General features: G+C 39.2%; 4 protein-coding genes, 1 non-coding gene and 1 pseudogene across 7 annotated transcripts; 2 read left to right on the top strand and 4 right to left on the bottom strand.

Annotated features, from left to right (window-relative positions):
- LOC104702094 (protein DENND6A-like) lies at positions 395–3,413 on the top strand. Its single transcript, XM_010417919.2, has 3 exons — positions 395–2,410; positions 2,495–2,687; positions 2,943–3,413. The coding sequence occupies exons 1-3, from the start codon at positions 894–896 to the stop codon at positions 3,105–3,107; spliced, it is 1,875 nt and encodes a 624-aa protein (XP_010416221.1). The 5' UTR covers positions 395–893; the 3' UTR covers positions 3,108–3,413.
- On the bottom strand, positions 3,484–7,483 carry LOC104702093 (lipase member N). Of its 2 annotated transcripts, none has more exons than XM_010417917.2 (9): positions 7,108–7,483; positions 6,622–6,795; positions 6,066–6,465; positions 5,694–5,992; positions 5,534–5,602; positions 5,369–5,425; positions 4,930–4,982; positions 4,780–4,855; positions 3,484–4,650 (listed from the first exon to the last, which is right to left on the bottom strand). In XM_010417917.2, exons 1-9 carry the CDS (start codon positions 7,146–7,148, stop codon positions 3,708–3,710), a joined length of 2,112 nt encoding a protein of 703 aa, XP_010416219.1. In that variant the 5' UTR covers positions 7,149–7,483; the 3' UTR covers positions 3,484–3,707. The 2 variants fall into 2 exon arrangements, with proteins under 2 accessions (XP_010416219.1, XP_010416220.1); XM_010417918.2 differs by having other exon boundaries at positions 6,622–6,800; positions 7,108–7,480.
- LOC104702092 lies at positions 7,707–12,243 on the bottom strand (annotated as a pseudogene).
- TRNAD-GUC lies at positions 12,048–12,119 on the bottom strand. Its single transcript has one exon. It is a non-coding gene; the product is annotated as a tRNA-Asp (tRNA).
- LOC104702091 (non-specific lipid-transfer protein-like protein At5g64080) lies at positions 12,254–13,270 on the top strand. Of its 2 annotated transcripts, none has more exons than XM_010417916.2 (3): positions 12,254–12,771; positions 12,856–12,978; positions 13,077–13,270. In XM_010417916.2, the coding sequence occupies exons 1-3, from the start codon at positions 12,276–12,278 to the stop codon at positions 13,220–13,222; spliced, it is 765 nt and encodes a 254-aa protein (XP_010416218.1). In that variant the 5' UTR covers positions 12,254–12,275; the 3' UTR covers positions 13,223–13,270. The 2 variants fall into 2 exon arrangements, with proteins under 2 accessions (XP_010416218.1, XP_010416216.1); XM_010417914.2 differs by having other exon boundaries at positions 12,853–12,978.
- Positions 13,375–14,289, bottom strand: LOC104702090. Its single transcript, XM_010417913.1, has 2 exons — positions 13,798–14,289; positions 13,375–13,713 (listed from the first exon to the last, which is right to left on the bottom strand). The coding sequence occupies exons 1-2, from the start codon at positions 14,266–14,268 to the stop codon at positions 13,537–13,539; spliced, it is 648 nt and encodes a 215-aa protein (XP_010416215.1). The 5' UTR covers positions 14,269–14,289; the 3' UTR covers positions 13,375–13,536.

Here is a 14,302-nt window from a genome sequence, read left to right as displayed (position 1 = left end):
AAATTGTGTATTTAGACAGCCAAAAAAATGGACAATTTTAAGCATGTGATTTCTATATAATTACACTGGATCGTCGGATTGTGGTGAATACTCGTGTTTACTTATTATTTTAAAGAATATTTTTGTTGGTCCGTGGTACCAATTTATTTTAGATTACGGCCTTCGTCGTTTGGAAATAAGCAACGTCGTATTTGGTTTGTTCCGATTCATGTAACATATAAACTATCCAAACTCAAAACTTATTATTCAGCACTATCTATTAAAGTTTAAATATTAAAATGCATATTTGCCTCGGTAAACTTAAAATATTTAAAAATTACATATTATTATTAATGGGCCTAAACGGTAAGGCCAACAGAGAAGCGCCCTTTATGCAATTTTAATAAAATACAACAAACTAAACAATGCTCCATGAATCATCAATCATCATCAATCATTTCGGAGTTACCTTTCCATTTTTGCCGAATCGGAAACGCAAAATTGAGCTACGAAAAACCCAAACTTTGATTGAGTTTTGAATTCATTAACACGTGTATGTACGACATCTTCTTCTCCTCTCACAAACCCTAATCTCAACGCACGCTTTCAGAAACAGCCCTGTTGTTCTTGTTGTATTCGATGTGGTGGTGATTCGATTTTGAAGGCATTGGAGCTGCTAATTGGGGGTTGGTGTTGATCTGATCTAACATTTCTGAGCTTAAAAATTATTTTGGATTTAATTTCAGGCTGCGTAAGCGTTTCGTGAAGCAAGCCCACCAAATCTGAGCTTAGTTTGAAGCTAAAAATTCAAGCTTTGATGAATTTCCTCAGTTAGGGAAGTATAAGGGAAGATGAGGATTCAATAACTAGCAAAGGTTTTTGATGGGTAGGAGAGAATCTTGGTTACATTTGAAATGAGTCGGTCTCCATCTTTCTCTGTGAAGCCTGAGCTTAGTTTAAAGCCTGATCCTGAGTCTTTGAAACGATGGATTCATGCATTTTGCATTATGAGGTTTGATCTTGAGCAAGGGCAGCTTTTAGAAGAGTGTTATCCACCTGGTTGTCTCTCACTAGAAGAAGAAATTGAGGTTTCATTCAATTCCTTTCCTGATTCTGTCTCACAGCATCATAACCGCGCAAGCATACATGACTGCATTTTCTTTTTCCGGTTTCGTAGACCGAAGAAGAACACTGAGGAGAGAGATGGTAGTGATAAGTACTTGTATGGTTATGTGTTTAATAGGCAGAGGCATGATGAAAGGTTGAAAAGGGGAGGTGAACAGAAGTCTGTGGTGATATTATCGCATACGCCTTACTCTAGTGTTTTTAGGCCTTTGCTGCAGATCATTGGCCCTTTGTATTTTGATGTTGGAAATAAGGCTATTCAACATATTGCTGGTTATGTCTCTATGTGGCCTGCTCCTGTACCCGGTAAGCTAATGGAGCTCCCAATTGGTAATGCAATGCTTAAGGTGAACTTGCCGCCTGCTCATAGCCTTCCCTTGGAAAATGGCGTTTTGTATGAGGAATCTTCATCTTCCATGGCTCCTTTGCTGCCTACAAATCAGTCTGTTCCTCAAGGTCTTTTCCATGATGCAGATCTTTTTGGTATTTACCGGGGGCTATTGTTGCAGCTATGGACATTATGGGAATTGTTACTTATAGGCGAGCCCATCCTTATCATAGCACCAACACCTCCGCAATGTTCTGAGGCAGTTGCTTGTCTTGTGAGTATGGTTGCCCCACTATTTTGTAGCGTCGACTTTAGACCATATTTCACTATACATGATCCAGGATTTGCTCGACTAAACTCACTCCGAGAAGGAGACACTTTCCCGCCAATGGTTTTGGGTGTCACCAATCTCTTTTTCCTTAAAGCTCTTCGCAATATCCCTCATGTTGTCTCAGTTGGAACCCCTGCTCCAAACTCAAACCGTGTAGCCTTTACAAGTAGGTCGGCTGGTAAACTATCTGTTAAAACTGAAGGATTAGGCGTCCAACAGCTTTCATTAGGAAGATTCTCTCCTACAAATCTGCTAAATGCAGTAAAACTTAGACGCGATGGACCTCTGTGTCTGATGACAGAGCACAAGGAAGCTGTTTGGACCACCTACTCTGCAATAACCAAGCCAGACACTTCTATTTTGAATAGACTTATTGATGCTGGGATGTCACCGAGGGTTGAGGAGTCAATGTCAGTTGTTAATAATGAGATTCTGCGACGCCATTTCTTGGAATTAACTACAAATTTCCTGGCACCTTTTGGTCCATATTTCCAGGTCAATGCTCCTTCCGATGGAACTTCCCCGTATGTTACCCCTCCTTCGCTCCCATCATTCGGTGCAGATGAATTCCTTTCAAATTTATCTGGGAGAGGTGTAGGGAAGTTTTTGTCTAAACGCATGAAATCCAACTGGCCCGAGTTGTATAGGTAATAATATAGTCCTTGTATTTATTGTCTCATTCTGGTCTAGCAGTACGTAGTTCCCTTGCTAAACAGTTCATATTCTTTCAGGCGGTTTCTACAAGGGCCAAACTTTATGCCTTGGTTCCAAAGACGGCGTGCTGTTGCCGAGCAAGAACAACGTAGATTATGGAGGCTAGCTAGAATGAAAACTGATATGAGACAGATTACGTCTCAGATGAATGAATTGGAAGCTGTGGATTCCTTCAATGCCATTGAGAAACACATTAATGAGGAAGTCAAGGTATGTTTACTTTACCTTTTGACTCTTAAATTTTATGTTCATGTTACTTATGTGCAAGATTCTTTGATTTAGGTCTGAATGCTGTATCTTATTTGGAAACTCACATGTAAACATTATCTTTCTTTTTTGTGCAAACATGCTGGAGAGATGTAGATTTCATCTAGGGTTGCTATGTATTGCTCTGCATATTATAACTAGTTCTCTCTTCAGCAGACCTCGAGCTATTATGACATATCAAAAACAATTCTTTTGCAGTCTCGGGAATCAGGAGGAGGAGGTGCCGATTTGGAAGGAACGTTTCAGAAACTGAAGAAGGATCTACAAGCAGTGTTCAGTGTGCTTCCAAGGGACATGCAGCAACTTCTGCTTTTAAATCCGCAAAGAGCATCCCTTCTTCAAGATCCATCAGATCTCCAATGAACCCTCTTCTTCACTAGGGCTTCCATGAGGATTCTTCTGTTTCTCATTCATTCTTTTTGACTTATTCCAAAAATGAAAATTTCTTCATCTACCCTAATTGTCTACTCGTTTTTTTCCTCTTTACATGTCTCACGAAACATGAGAATCACGCAACACCGAATTCACTGATCACTGCTGTAATTTTCCTACTTCGTGGATACAGCAGTGAATGAAATGTGTATCGTTCTTTCATCAGAAAAACATGTAACTATGATTCATATTACGACAACTGAATGAAATGTGTGACGCACAAAGTTCTATGCCAAATTCCTCGTAGCCACCCAACCACTTCAGAGTTTTCCAATGGAATGGAGTAATTCACTGGATTCATAGCATCTTCATGACAAACATTATTATATATCATACTGCTGAAAAAAGCATCTCTCACAACAGGATCATTTCATCATGAGACCAATCTTTACATTATATGTACACTATCATAGTCAATCAATATAAGATTGACATAGAACACACATGAAACTCACACACAACAACACAATACAACGACATGCACCAAACTCTATGAGGCATTGACCATTGGCCATAGATTGGTTCTAGCTTCTACTGTACTTCCTTTTTCTTCTTCTTCAACTTCATACCTTTCGGGCTGGTTTGCCTCTGTTGAACTGGTGTCGGTTCCACAAGCAGAAGCCGCGACATCACATATCTCAAAAGCTCTTCGCGGTGAGAGAATGTGAAATCAAGGTGAGCATACTCAAACTCATTAAACGACACATCAACCTCTGCATCTCTCATCACCTTGTAGTGTTTCTTCACCATGGAAGACCGAATCACCTTGTCATTCCTTCCCGCTACTAAATCCACAGGCACATCGATGAACTTGTAAGACTCCCCTAGATCAAGCGGTTCAGGAGAGCCATAAACCTCCATGTTAGCTGATCTGCTTCCATAATCATACATCCTGAATTTACCGGTGTGTTTGATCTGAGCAAGATGTTTCGCCACACGGAAGGAGACAGCTGGCATGTCATTCATGTTGTAGTGAGGCAATCCTAAGACTCCGACCCAATTCGAGCTGTCTCCACCAACTACATAACTCATTAGAGTTTGGACCAGTCCACCAAGAGCAGGATAGTTGTGAAAGTCACGAGCTAACTTGTTCAGAAGCATCCTGAAGAATCTTGTCGGTATGTAGAAGGCAGGAATGACGCAAGCCAAAACTGGACTAATGAAAAGGAATATGTATTCAACTAATGTGAAACCTAAGTTTGAGTCCTCATGAAACCCAGCAGGTGAAAGTAGGATTAGTCGCGAGAGTCTGTGTGGCTTCTCCTTGATTTTTTGAGTAATAACATACATCAGAATTGCAGCACCGCCTAGACTATGACAGATGGCACAGAGCTTAAAAGGCTCCTCCTGGTTGATTTCTTCATCGATATTGGGCTGGCAGAGCTTGAGTTCTGTAGTTTTTATTTCATGAATTTTTTCTATCATCGCTGGGATATCCTCAGTACCGTGCTCGTTAATGGAGTATCGCCAGAACCTGCAGTTTGTTCAATACCAATGAACATTTGTACAACTTGCAAATATATATACGAAACTCCGCTATCATAAAGAAACCAAACAGTGCATGTAGATAAAGTAAGAGGTGAACTTTAAAACAATAACTCACTCTTTTGAGGATATGTTCTTGTTCACATGATCTCTTGAAACTAAACCCCGAAAGTTACCCAGAAAAACATCATAGCCTGTAAAAGAAAAGAGTGTACGAAGCTGATAAATCGTTTCTGCGTGTGAAACATGAAAAATTTGAGGCTTAAACCTTGGTCGTACGCAGCAAAAGCAGGAGATCCAACAACCCCATTAGATACCCATCTAAGAAAAACACGCAGAAGAGGAAAAGAGAAATCAATAATGTTTTAGAGAACATATATTTGATCAAAACCTCAGATGATAATAGGATGTTCAAGTAAAAACTGAAATCTTATTTATAAATAACTGAATGCACTATCCCTCTTAATCTCACCAAAAGATTTTCCGAAATCTAATCTTGTGTCTTGAGAAAATCAAACACACATGCAAAGTATGAGGGGAACAAATTATGAAAATAAATTTCCACTCGGGTATAGCGTCGGGAAAATAGAAACACACCTGGAATTTTATGCTACAAGAATATAGAAAATAATACTTCCTCACCTATATTCAGCTTACTAAGTTTGCAAAGTTTACGAGTCATCTAAGAACTAAACCATGAAACTTACCCCATCGAAGAATCCAAAACCCCATGCTGCAAAAAAACAGCTTTCCTTGCATCGCGTCTGCAAAGACAAGGGAAGCATTCAACAATCACATTTTAAAAAAGAGACAATAAAACAGGAATGGAAAGGATACCCGAGTGAGCATAATATCTCACAAGAAAGTTATACCTTGGTATCCTCTCCAAGACAAGAACATATCCGTCAGATGTAACAACACGAATAGCTTCGTAAGGATACCTACCAAATGTAAGAGAGAAATTAAGTAAATATCAAATACTTGAGAAAGAGAAAAACAAATATAAACATGAGATACTGAATCTGCACATACCCCAGCTCTGTTATGACATCTTTACACGTTCGGGTATCTGTGTTCATAGAGTTGTATAAGTGTGTGGGCTGTTCTACGGGCCTTTCCGTGGGAGATGGATCTGTATCTCCTAAAGTAGCAGTCAGCACAGTTTCATCATCTGAAACGTCACCATGGTGTCTTTTAGAGCTGTGACTGGAAGGTGAGAACCAAGAAAACAATATTGCGAAAGCTTCTGATGGAGAAAGGAGAAGATGCGTAGCCTTGTGAAAAAAATCAAATATTGCTTCTATGCATATCTCGATAGCAAGATGAAGATCCTGAAAAAATAAAGGACATTAAGAGGCTTTCCAGAGGAACATATTGAATATATTTGTTAGTGCATCCACAAACCTCAATAACTCCGCGTCTTCGATCAGTAGCTCTGTTGGGAACATCATGGTCTTTGCTAGAGTTGGTCTTGCTAATACGAGGTCTAGATGAATGTTGGTGTCTTCTTGGGCTCGAAGGAGCTCTTGAACTTCGTTTAAAGAACAAACTCGTGAAATATTGTGGTATCCACAGCAATATCCGTAGAGGAAAAATCAACCACCAAAGAATGAAGGTAATCCACTCAGTCCAGTGGCATTCAGAATTAGCAGAAGCGCTGGCCCAAGAGAGGCGTGAGCTTTGAGATGATGGTGATGCAGGCAGCAGCGGACCATCACTATCTTCTCCAGAAGAATAGTCCAAGCTTGAAGTATCAGAATCAACAGAAAGCTCATGAATGAACTCATTGAAAGAAGAGACCCCACTGCCATCGAAATTGGAACAGAGTAAAAATTAGCATAGTATATATATGAAGAAGAAGAAGAAGAAGAAGAAGAAGAAGAAGAAGAAGAAGAAGAAGAATCACAACAACAGAAGAAGAAGAAGAAGAATCATCAAAGGAATCAGGAAGAAACTATACTTATGCATCCAGCGAGGTAAACGTGGTCCACGAAACGTAGGCCTGAGTTCCCAGCCATGAAGACCTTCAAGAATATTAGCCTTACCAGGGAGAAGGGTCAACAAAAGAGCAGATACACCGTTAATGCATCTAGCAATGTTATTCAAAGACTCATATGTAACAGTTTTCACTGATCTGCACTAAAAGTCAAAACATAACCCGAAAGCATAGTTAGTTTAGGCTTGTTAGAACGAACATCTCTAACAAGAAGACAAACCCCAAAAAGAATGAGAATAAGAATACGATACTATGATAGAAATAGGATTAGTCTAACAAGAACAACATAATCCACCAACACAAAGAGGAGGATCGATGACTTAATAACCCAAAGAACAACTGAACCAAAAACACAAACTAACTTTTTAAAGCAAAATCTATCTTTCACGGAGAGATCAAGATCAACTAAGAAATTATAAATGCAGTGATACGAGAAGAGAAAAAACTCACTCTTTGGTAACAGCGAGAGCGTTGTCTACGATCCGTTGCATGACTCCTTTTTTTTTTTGAATCAGAAATTTTTTGAACGAAAACACAATCCGATTCGTCGATTTATCGTCGTTATGCCGCAAAATTTTCCAGGAAAACGACAAAGAGAAAGAAAGAAGAAAAAAACTTTATCCACCTGAAAAAAAAAAACAAGCACAAAATTTTTTTTCGAGAATAGAAGAAATCTCGATGCTTGAGAAATTGACTAAATCGCGCGATCTCTATAGATTTATTGCCGATATTAAGGAAAACGCAAAGACCCACAAGAACCGCGCGATCCCAGAATCCAAAATTTCCAAAAATTGGGAGAATCAGAGAGAGAATCCCGATTAAAGTCGGCGATTCTTGCCGTCCAGAGGAAGGATCTGTGTAGAGAGAGAGAGAGACCAGATGCTTGACACGTGGATTTACATTATTGGATCATATCGAATGGTTAACATGTGTATTTATATCATTGGATATAGTTTAATGTGACAAAAAATTACGACACGTTTTTTTATAATCCAACAACGTTTGGAGACGGATAAGGTCAATTTTACCAAAAGACACACACACACACGTATTCCTAACAAGTGCTTGTTGCTTCATTGAAGACGTGTTTTAGCTTTACCGACTTAAATTTGCATATCCTACATAAATTATAAAGATAAATAATCTCTACAACCCGAACTACTAATATATTATTACACCCACCAATCGAACAAATTTCTTGATCTCAATCAGCTTTTAAGGGCATTTCCTCTGTATGTAAGAAGCTCCATGCTCTTCATACCTGTCATGTACACATTCAAAACCGAGCTTACGAGTTCAGATCTACACAACAAATCCAATGTGTCACTTACTCAGACTTGGAGAACCACATTTGCTGGAATGAACTTAGTGCTGCCAATATACTCCCTCCTATCCACACACTGCACATATATAGCCCATTCGCTTTACCAAAAGAAACATATATTATAAAAGCCTCTAAGAGAGGAAGAAGTAGTTCTTTGTTTTGTTCAAACCTGAATCTCCTTTCTGTTGTGTTACCGCTTGCCAACACTTTAACTCTAGCTGATTGAGGAGATTCCTACAAGAAAGCCAACATCTTATTTTTAGCCATATTTTGTATATTATAAGACAGCCTATACTAACTGGGATAAGAAAAAATAAAAGAGAGAGAGAGAGAGAGAGAGCCTTACTTCTACCAAGTCCTTCTCGAGGCGTTCTTTAAGTTGTTGCATCGATGATGTTCCACCAGCCAGCTGCAACAAGTAAGGAGAAAGGAATGGCACTGATATTATATTTTACAGATTCAGCTAATGGAAAATAACAGATTTGAATTAGTTTTCTTTTTACCAGTATGCTACTATACAACTCTCTGCGTATATCAGCATCACATTTGCTGATGCTCTCTATGACCTGTAGAATTGGAAAAGTGTTTTTTTTTTTTTAAAAATCTTTTGGTTGATTAAAAGGGAAGTGGGATTGTACAGGTAAAGAAAATACTCGTACCATGTGTGGTAACCCTCGAACAGAATGAGGCATGTCTGTGTTATTCTCCATTCCAGGAATAGTCTAGTAATTTGCAGGAAAACAAAAATGTGGTAATTAAAGAAAAAGCCTTTTGACTGAAAATCAGAGGGAAACTGGGAGCACAAGAGAAAGATGATCTAACACATTGGTAGAGGCGAAAGTTTTATCACAAAAGTTACCTGAACTATGGAAGGATTGAATATAACATCAGGGACTTTGAATCTATCAGCACCAATTTCAAGTGTTCTGTATTTCAAGCCAGGAGTTAATAAGATGATGTGATTGAATAGAGAGAATAATCAAGTTTCCTGAGGAAAAAAATGAATACTGCCTCTATGTCAAAAATAGTAGTAGTCGGTAATTTAAACTTATGCTTCAAAGCATTTACATTTGGAGCAAAAATAACAACAAGAAGAAACAGATAAACTGGGGCTTACTGGCCATCAGGAAGTTCGTAAGACGTCGTTGGAATGTTCGAATATGATTTGTCTGAAAAGAAAATTAAAATATCAGGCTAATAAAGCAAGTTACTATTCATTACACTTTCAGGTATCTTTGTCCCTGTGTCTTCTAAGCAGCAGAACATTTCAGCTTGCATGTAAGGTGTGAGATGACCCAAATTAATATTATACTATATAACCAATGATCAAGCAGAAACTAGATTTCTCCAACTACTCTAAATTGTGACGAATAGCAAATGAATTAGAACAAAGAAAAACAGGGAAAAAGTCATACCATCATAGGGAGTGTCTGGAACTCGACAAATAGAATCCTTGATATCACTTACTATCATCCTCTGTTAAATAAATTAAACCACCAAGTCAGAAAGCAAAAAAGGTTTTAAAAGGAGGGAACTAATATTAATTACAGACCTGACAGAAGAGTTTGTAGCTTTCTGTGGTATCAGGAACTTCTACATCTGTAACCTGCAAGGACTCGAAGGGGTGAAGTGAGATATAAATTTTCTGACTCTTCAGTTTCATTGCCTTTAAAAAGAACCACATCTACTGTGCCACTAACATACAGATTTATTTTTCGAATGATAGATTGAAAGCTGCAGTTTAAACGTATATGTAACTCAGAAGCACAGAATTACCTGAAATTCTCCTGGTCGTATTTCCTTTCTCTTGAAAGAGTATCTAGGTTTTATCTGCAAAAGAAGGAACCAGTAAAGATCAAAAGAACTGGCTCCAGATTGGTGCGACAATAGTTGTAACTTACTTTAATTCCTTTACTCTCCAAGCTTTTCAGTAAGCAATCAGTGAGAAAGTCTCCACCAATTGGAGATGATATGACAGCCTGTGAATAAAAGTTTTGTTATGAAACGGATGATAACATATCACAATTCAGCGCTACACTACTGTTTAAAAAATGGGACTTTCCAAAATGCACAGATCAGGAATGAAATAAAATATGGGCAGACTTTTTCCAGCAGGAACAAATCGAAACAATAGAACCAGCATACACACAGACTTGACTACTACCTACTACCAAATTGAGTGATACATATACCTTTTGAAGAACATAACCGTCATGCACTGGTGAAATAGTCGTGGATCCTCCACCACTGAAAGGGGGAAAAGTGTGTATACGATCAGTGCTTCCCAGAAGAATCATACAAACCGTAATTAAGGTACCCTTTCACCTATTTTTTAATGTATATGAAAAGCCTATTTTACGTAGTTTTTTTTATTTAAACAGAAATGATAAAAGAGTGGAGAATATTCTTTAGCAAGAAGGTAACTACAAGTCTACAAGCACTGCTTCCAATTGCATAAGACAATATAGAGGATCTAAACTTGAAAATATGATTAATTCACAAGTCTTTAAGATTTAACCATACCACACTGAGAAAAAAAGTTACAACAGAATGACATGGCACAGAAGAAAAATTCAAAAAAAGTCGAACGTCCACTGGTCTTACCAGTCAACAACCAAAGAAGTAGCTCACCCCGAAGCAAACGATGCAAGAACCTAGCATGCGAAGCAAGAGCAGTAGGAAAGTAAAAAAACGGAAATAGACATTTCAGAATCTAGAATAAACAACACCATTACACCAATATCAAAAAAGTGATAGCACAAGGTAAATGAAAATACCGGATTTTTTGCTGTGAATAATGCTGGCACTTTGTATTTTTCAAACATTATCTCAGCCGCCCTGTTAGACATATGATACATAAGAGATAATAAGTTCCAGATTCCAAGATGAAAACAACATTGATATAAGATAGAGAAACCAGACTTTTCTCTTTGCTGCTGTGAATTCAAAGGGGGCTCTGCTAGCAGCATCGGGTGCTCCTTGGGATCAATCATTAGACAATTCCTAAACAAATAAAATTTAAAACATATGAGTTCATCAACCAACCGCAAATGGTAATGAAAACGTTAAAACAATCAAGACAAAAAAAGACTATAGATTATACGAGTTACCTAAAAGCATGGTCCCATACATTGTCCACCATATGCCAATCAGTTACAATTCCATCCTTTACGGGTGACACTATCTGGAGCACACACACACATGGAGAAACAAGAAAATCATCCCTCGATTTTAACCAGCTTGAAGTTTGTAACATTAGTTCATAACAAAAACCCTGACCTCCATTTGATCACGGCGATAATTCAAAGCTTGAGACCCAAAGTAAAGCTTCCGTTTGCCCTTTTCATTATCAGACTCCACGACATTGGCTTTTGCATCCTCCACATTAGCAGCATCATCAATATCCATTCCAGTTCCATCTATTGCTCCAACAACCTTATGACACATCATCACAACAACATCAAAAAAAAACCCTGAACTTTCTCGAATTGCTTGCCCCACACTAAAAAGAACCTAACTTTAAGGAAAATAAAGTCAATTGCAAACAAAGGAAGTTGGAGGAATGAGAAACTAAGACTTACGGAGGGGAACACGGCTTTGGGGGCATCTTCTCCGGCATAACCAGCTTTGCAAGTGTGTGAACCCAAGTCAACTACAATAGCTGACACTTCATCTTTCCAACAGATACGAAACCCACCACAGAAAAAAAAGTTAAGACCTTGACGAGACGAACTCAAGCGAAAAGGAAAAAGATGTTGCTAACTGAATTAAGGGAGGGATCAAATAAAACTTACCTCCGCCGTATATGGCTGCCGAGAATGCGAGTGGCGGAGAGTGGTTTTTCTCTACCGGAGCTTCGTGAATTCGTCGGAGGGTCTTCTAAGAATGAAACGGAAGTAACTGTTGAAAGTAAGTTTGATTTTGTCAGGATTTCACTTTGCCTCAGGATTTCACTTCTTATTAATAAAGAAGAAAAGGACTGAAACGAAAAGCCTGAATTTAGAGGGACTAAAACTAAAGAACCTGAAAATAAAAGGACTAATCAAAAATGTGAAAAAAAAATATACGCCGTTGCCGGGGATCGAACCCGGGTCACCCGCGTGACAGGCGGGAATACTTACCACTATACTACAACGACTTTGTTGGCTAAGTCTCCCAGTTCTAATTTATAAATAAACACTTAATAAATGTGCTAAAGAGTTGGTTAATGGGATTCTGGTAGCTTTCTTTCTTCTATTGGTCAAACACGAAACAAGAAACATCAATTGCGAATGAACTCAAATAATACACAAACATGAACCAATTTGACACACATCATGTGTGCAATAACAATACCTATCCACCGTCTCACACCAAACCAATTGATTCTAGCCTTAAGTACTCCAAAAGACCCCCTACTATCTACAAAACAAAGAAGAAAGAAAACTTAAATCTCCTAGAGAAAATGGCTTCTTCTACTCCCTTCATCACTCTTCTAGTTTCCTTGTTGTCACCATTCTTTCTCCGACTGGTTCTCGCTCAAGTACCATCTACATGTGCCTCCAGACTGCTTTCCTTAGCTCCATGTGGTCCATTCGTTCAAGGCTTTGTCCAGCTTCCGGCTCAGCCTTGCTGTGACAGCTTAAACCAGATCTATAACCAAGAAGCAAACTGTCTCTGTCTCTTCCTCAACAACACATCTACTTTATCCCCTGCTTTTCCTATCAATCAAACTCTTGCTCTACAATTGCCTCCACTTTGCAACATTCCAGCCAATTCATCTTCTTGCTCCTCCTCCTCCACCGCCCCTGGTACGTAAACGACACTTCTACTTTGTCTTCTGTGAGATTCACTGTTTTCATGAAGCTTATGAAAGTGTTTTCTGTTTATAGTAGGAGGGGTGCCTAGTGATTCCTCCTCTGTTGCTCCACCACCTTCCTCCTCTGTTGCTCCACCACCTTCTAGCTCAAATGGTTCTCAAATCTCTCTAGGTAGAAAGAACAACTCTTGGGTCGCAGGTAAGCCACTTTTTACCAAAGTTTTCAGTGTCTGCTAAAACCAAAAACATCAAAACAATTAACACTCAACAAAAACTGTTACTTTTCACTTTATTCAGCGTCTCCAGTGGCTCAAATGGACCCAAGACCCACCAGTTTTATGGGATTAGGCTATGGTTTGAGATCCTCCGGCTCCAAGTCTGAGACTCACCTTATCATCCTTGCACTCGCAGCGGTTCTACCAGCCACTCTCCTCCTCATCTGAGTCCGTCTGCATTAAACTACCATCTCATATTTAGTTACTCTCTCATGTTGTATTTTCTCTATGAATTTAACATCGACTTTATTGTTCTACGTTATTGGTATGTTTCCGAAAGAGTAAGCAGTTCTTGAAATGAAATCACAAAAACAGAACAATGAAGAACAATACGCTTCCTTTTAGCTTTTAATTCTGTAACATTATAAACACAACCAAACAAGATCAACTTGGAATATGGCTGTTTTAAAACACCCCCAAAAAGCAAAAAAAAGGTTCAGTCTTTATAATCCTTTCTCTAAACACTGAATGAACTGATCACACTATTCCAAACTAGGCGCCACTTCTGTTGGGTTGGACTCGAACACATCTTCAGAGTTGGAACTCTCTGCTTCATCAAGAAGGTCACGAGATTGGATCGCCTCTTTATACACTGGCGTCTCTTTGAAATCCGTAGCACCTTCATTATACGTCCCCGCCGCAAGTCCACCGGAGATTAGCTGTCAAAACATTGAACACCATTGTGAATTAAATTGACTTAACTTAAGTTGAGAGGAATTGAATTATGAGTATTGAAATGTTACCGCGAAGAGGATTCCGAAAGCCCATAAGTACTGAACGAAGAACCCTAAACCATCCCACTTCTCACCTTCCCAAGGATCTGTTTCAAGCCCAGGAAGATCCTTAATCGCAAATACCGGCGCGTCTTTTGGATCACCTCTGAATCGAGTATTCACAACCGTCCTATCTCCACCGTCGTCTTCCAAGCTGATTTCGATCTGAGACGGCGGATTCTCGCCGTCGTAAACGCCGTTGTTTTCTTCCGGCTGATCCTTGGTCGTCGTAGTGGGGACGAGGCTCCGACGCTTCTTGCTGTCGAACCGACCGGTCTGTGCGGAAGGTTTTTTGGCGGCAGAGACAACGTGGTGACGGGTTCTTGACGGAGAAGGGAAGTTTACGAGTCGGAAGGTGAAGAAAGGATTACGAGAAGAATCCGTTAGGTCTTTACAATGGATTCTAGCTCCTCCGCCACCGCTGCTCACGGTGAGAGCCATTTCTTTTTGTTGTGTGGATATGTGTGAGAGAGAG

This window comes from Camelina sativa, chromosome 7 (genome assembly GCF_000633955.1).
Source record: "Camelina sativa cultivar DH55 chromosome 7, Cs, whole genome shotgun sequence".
Taxonomy (NCBI): Eukaryota; Viridiplantae; Streptophyta; class Magnoliopsida; order Brassicales; family Brassicaceae; genus Camelina; species Camelina sativa.
The sequence above is the reverse complement of the archived record's forward strand: the minus strand, read 5'-3'. Positions and strand labels throughout refer to the sequence as shown.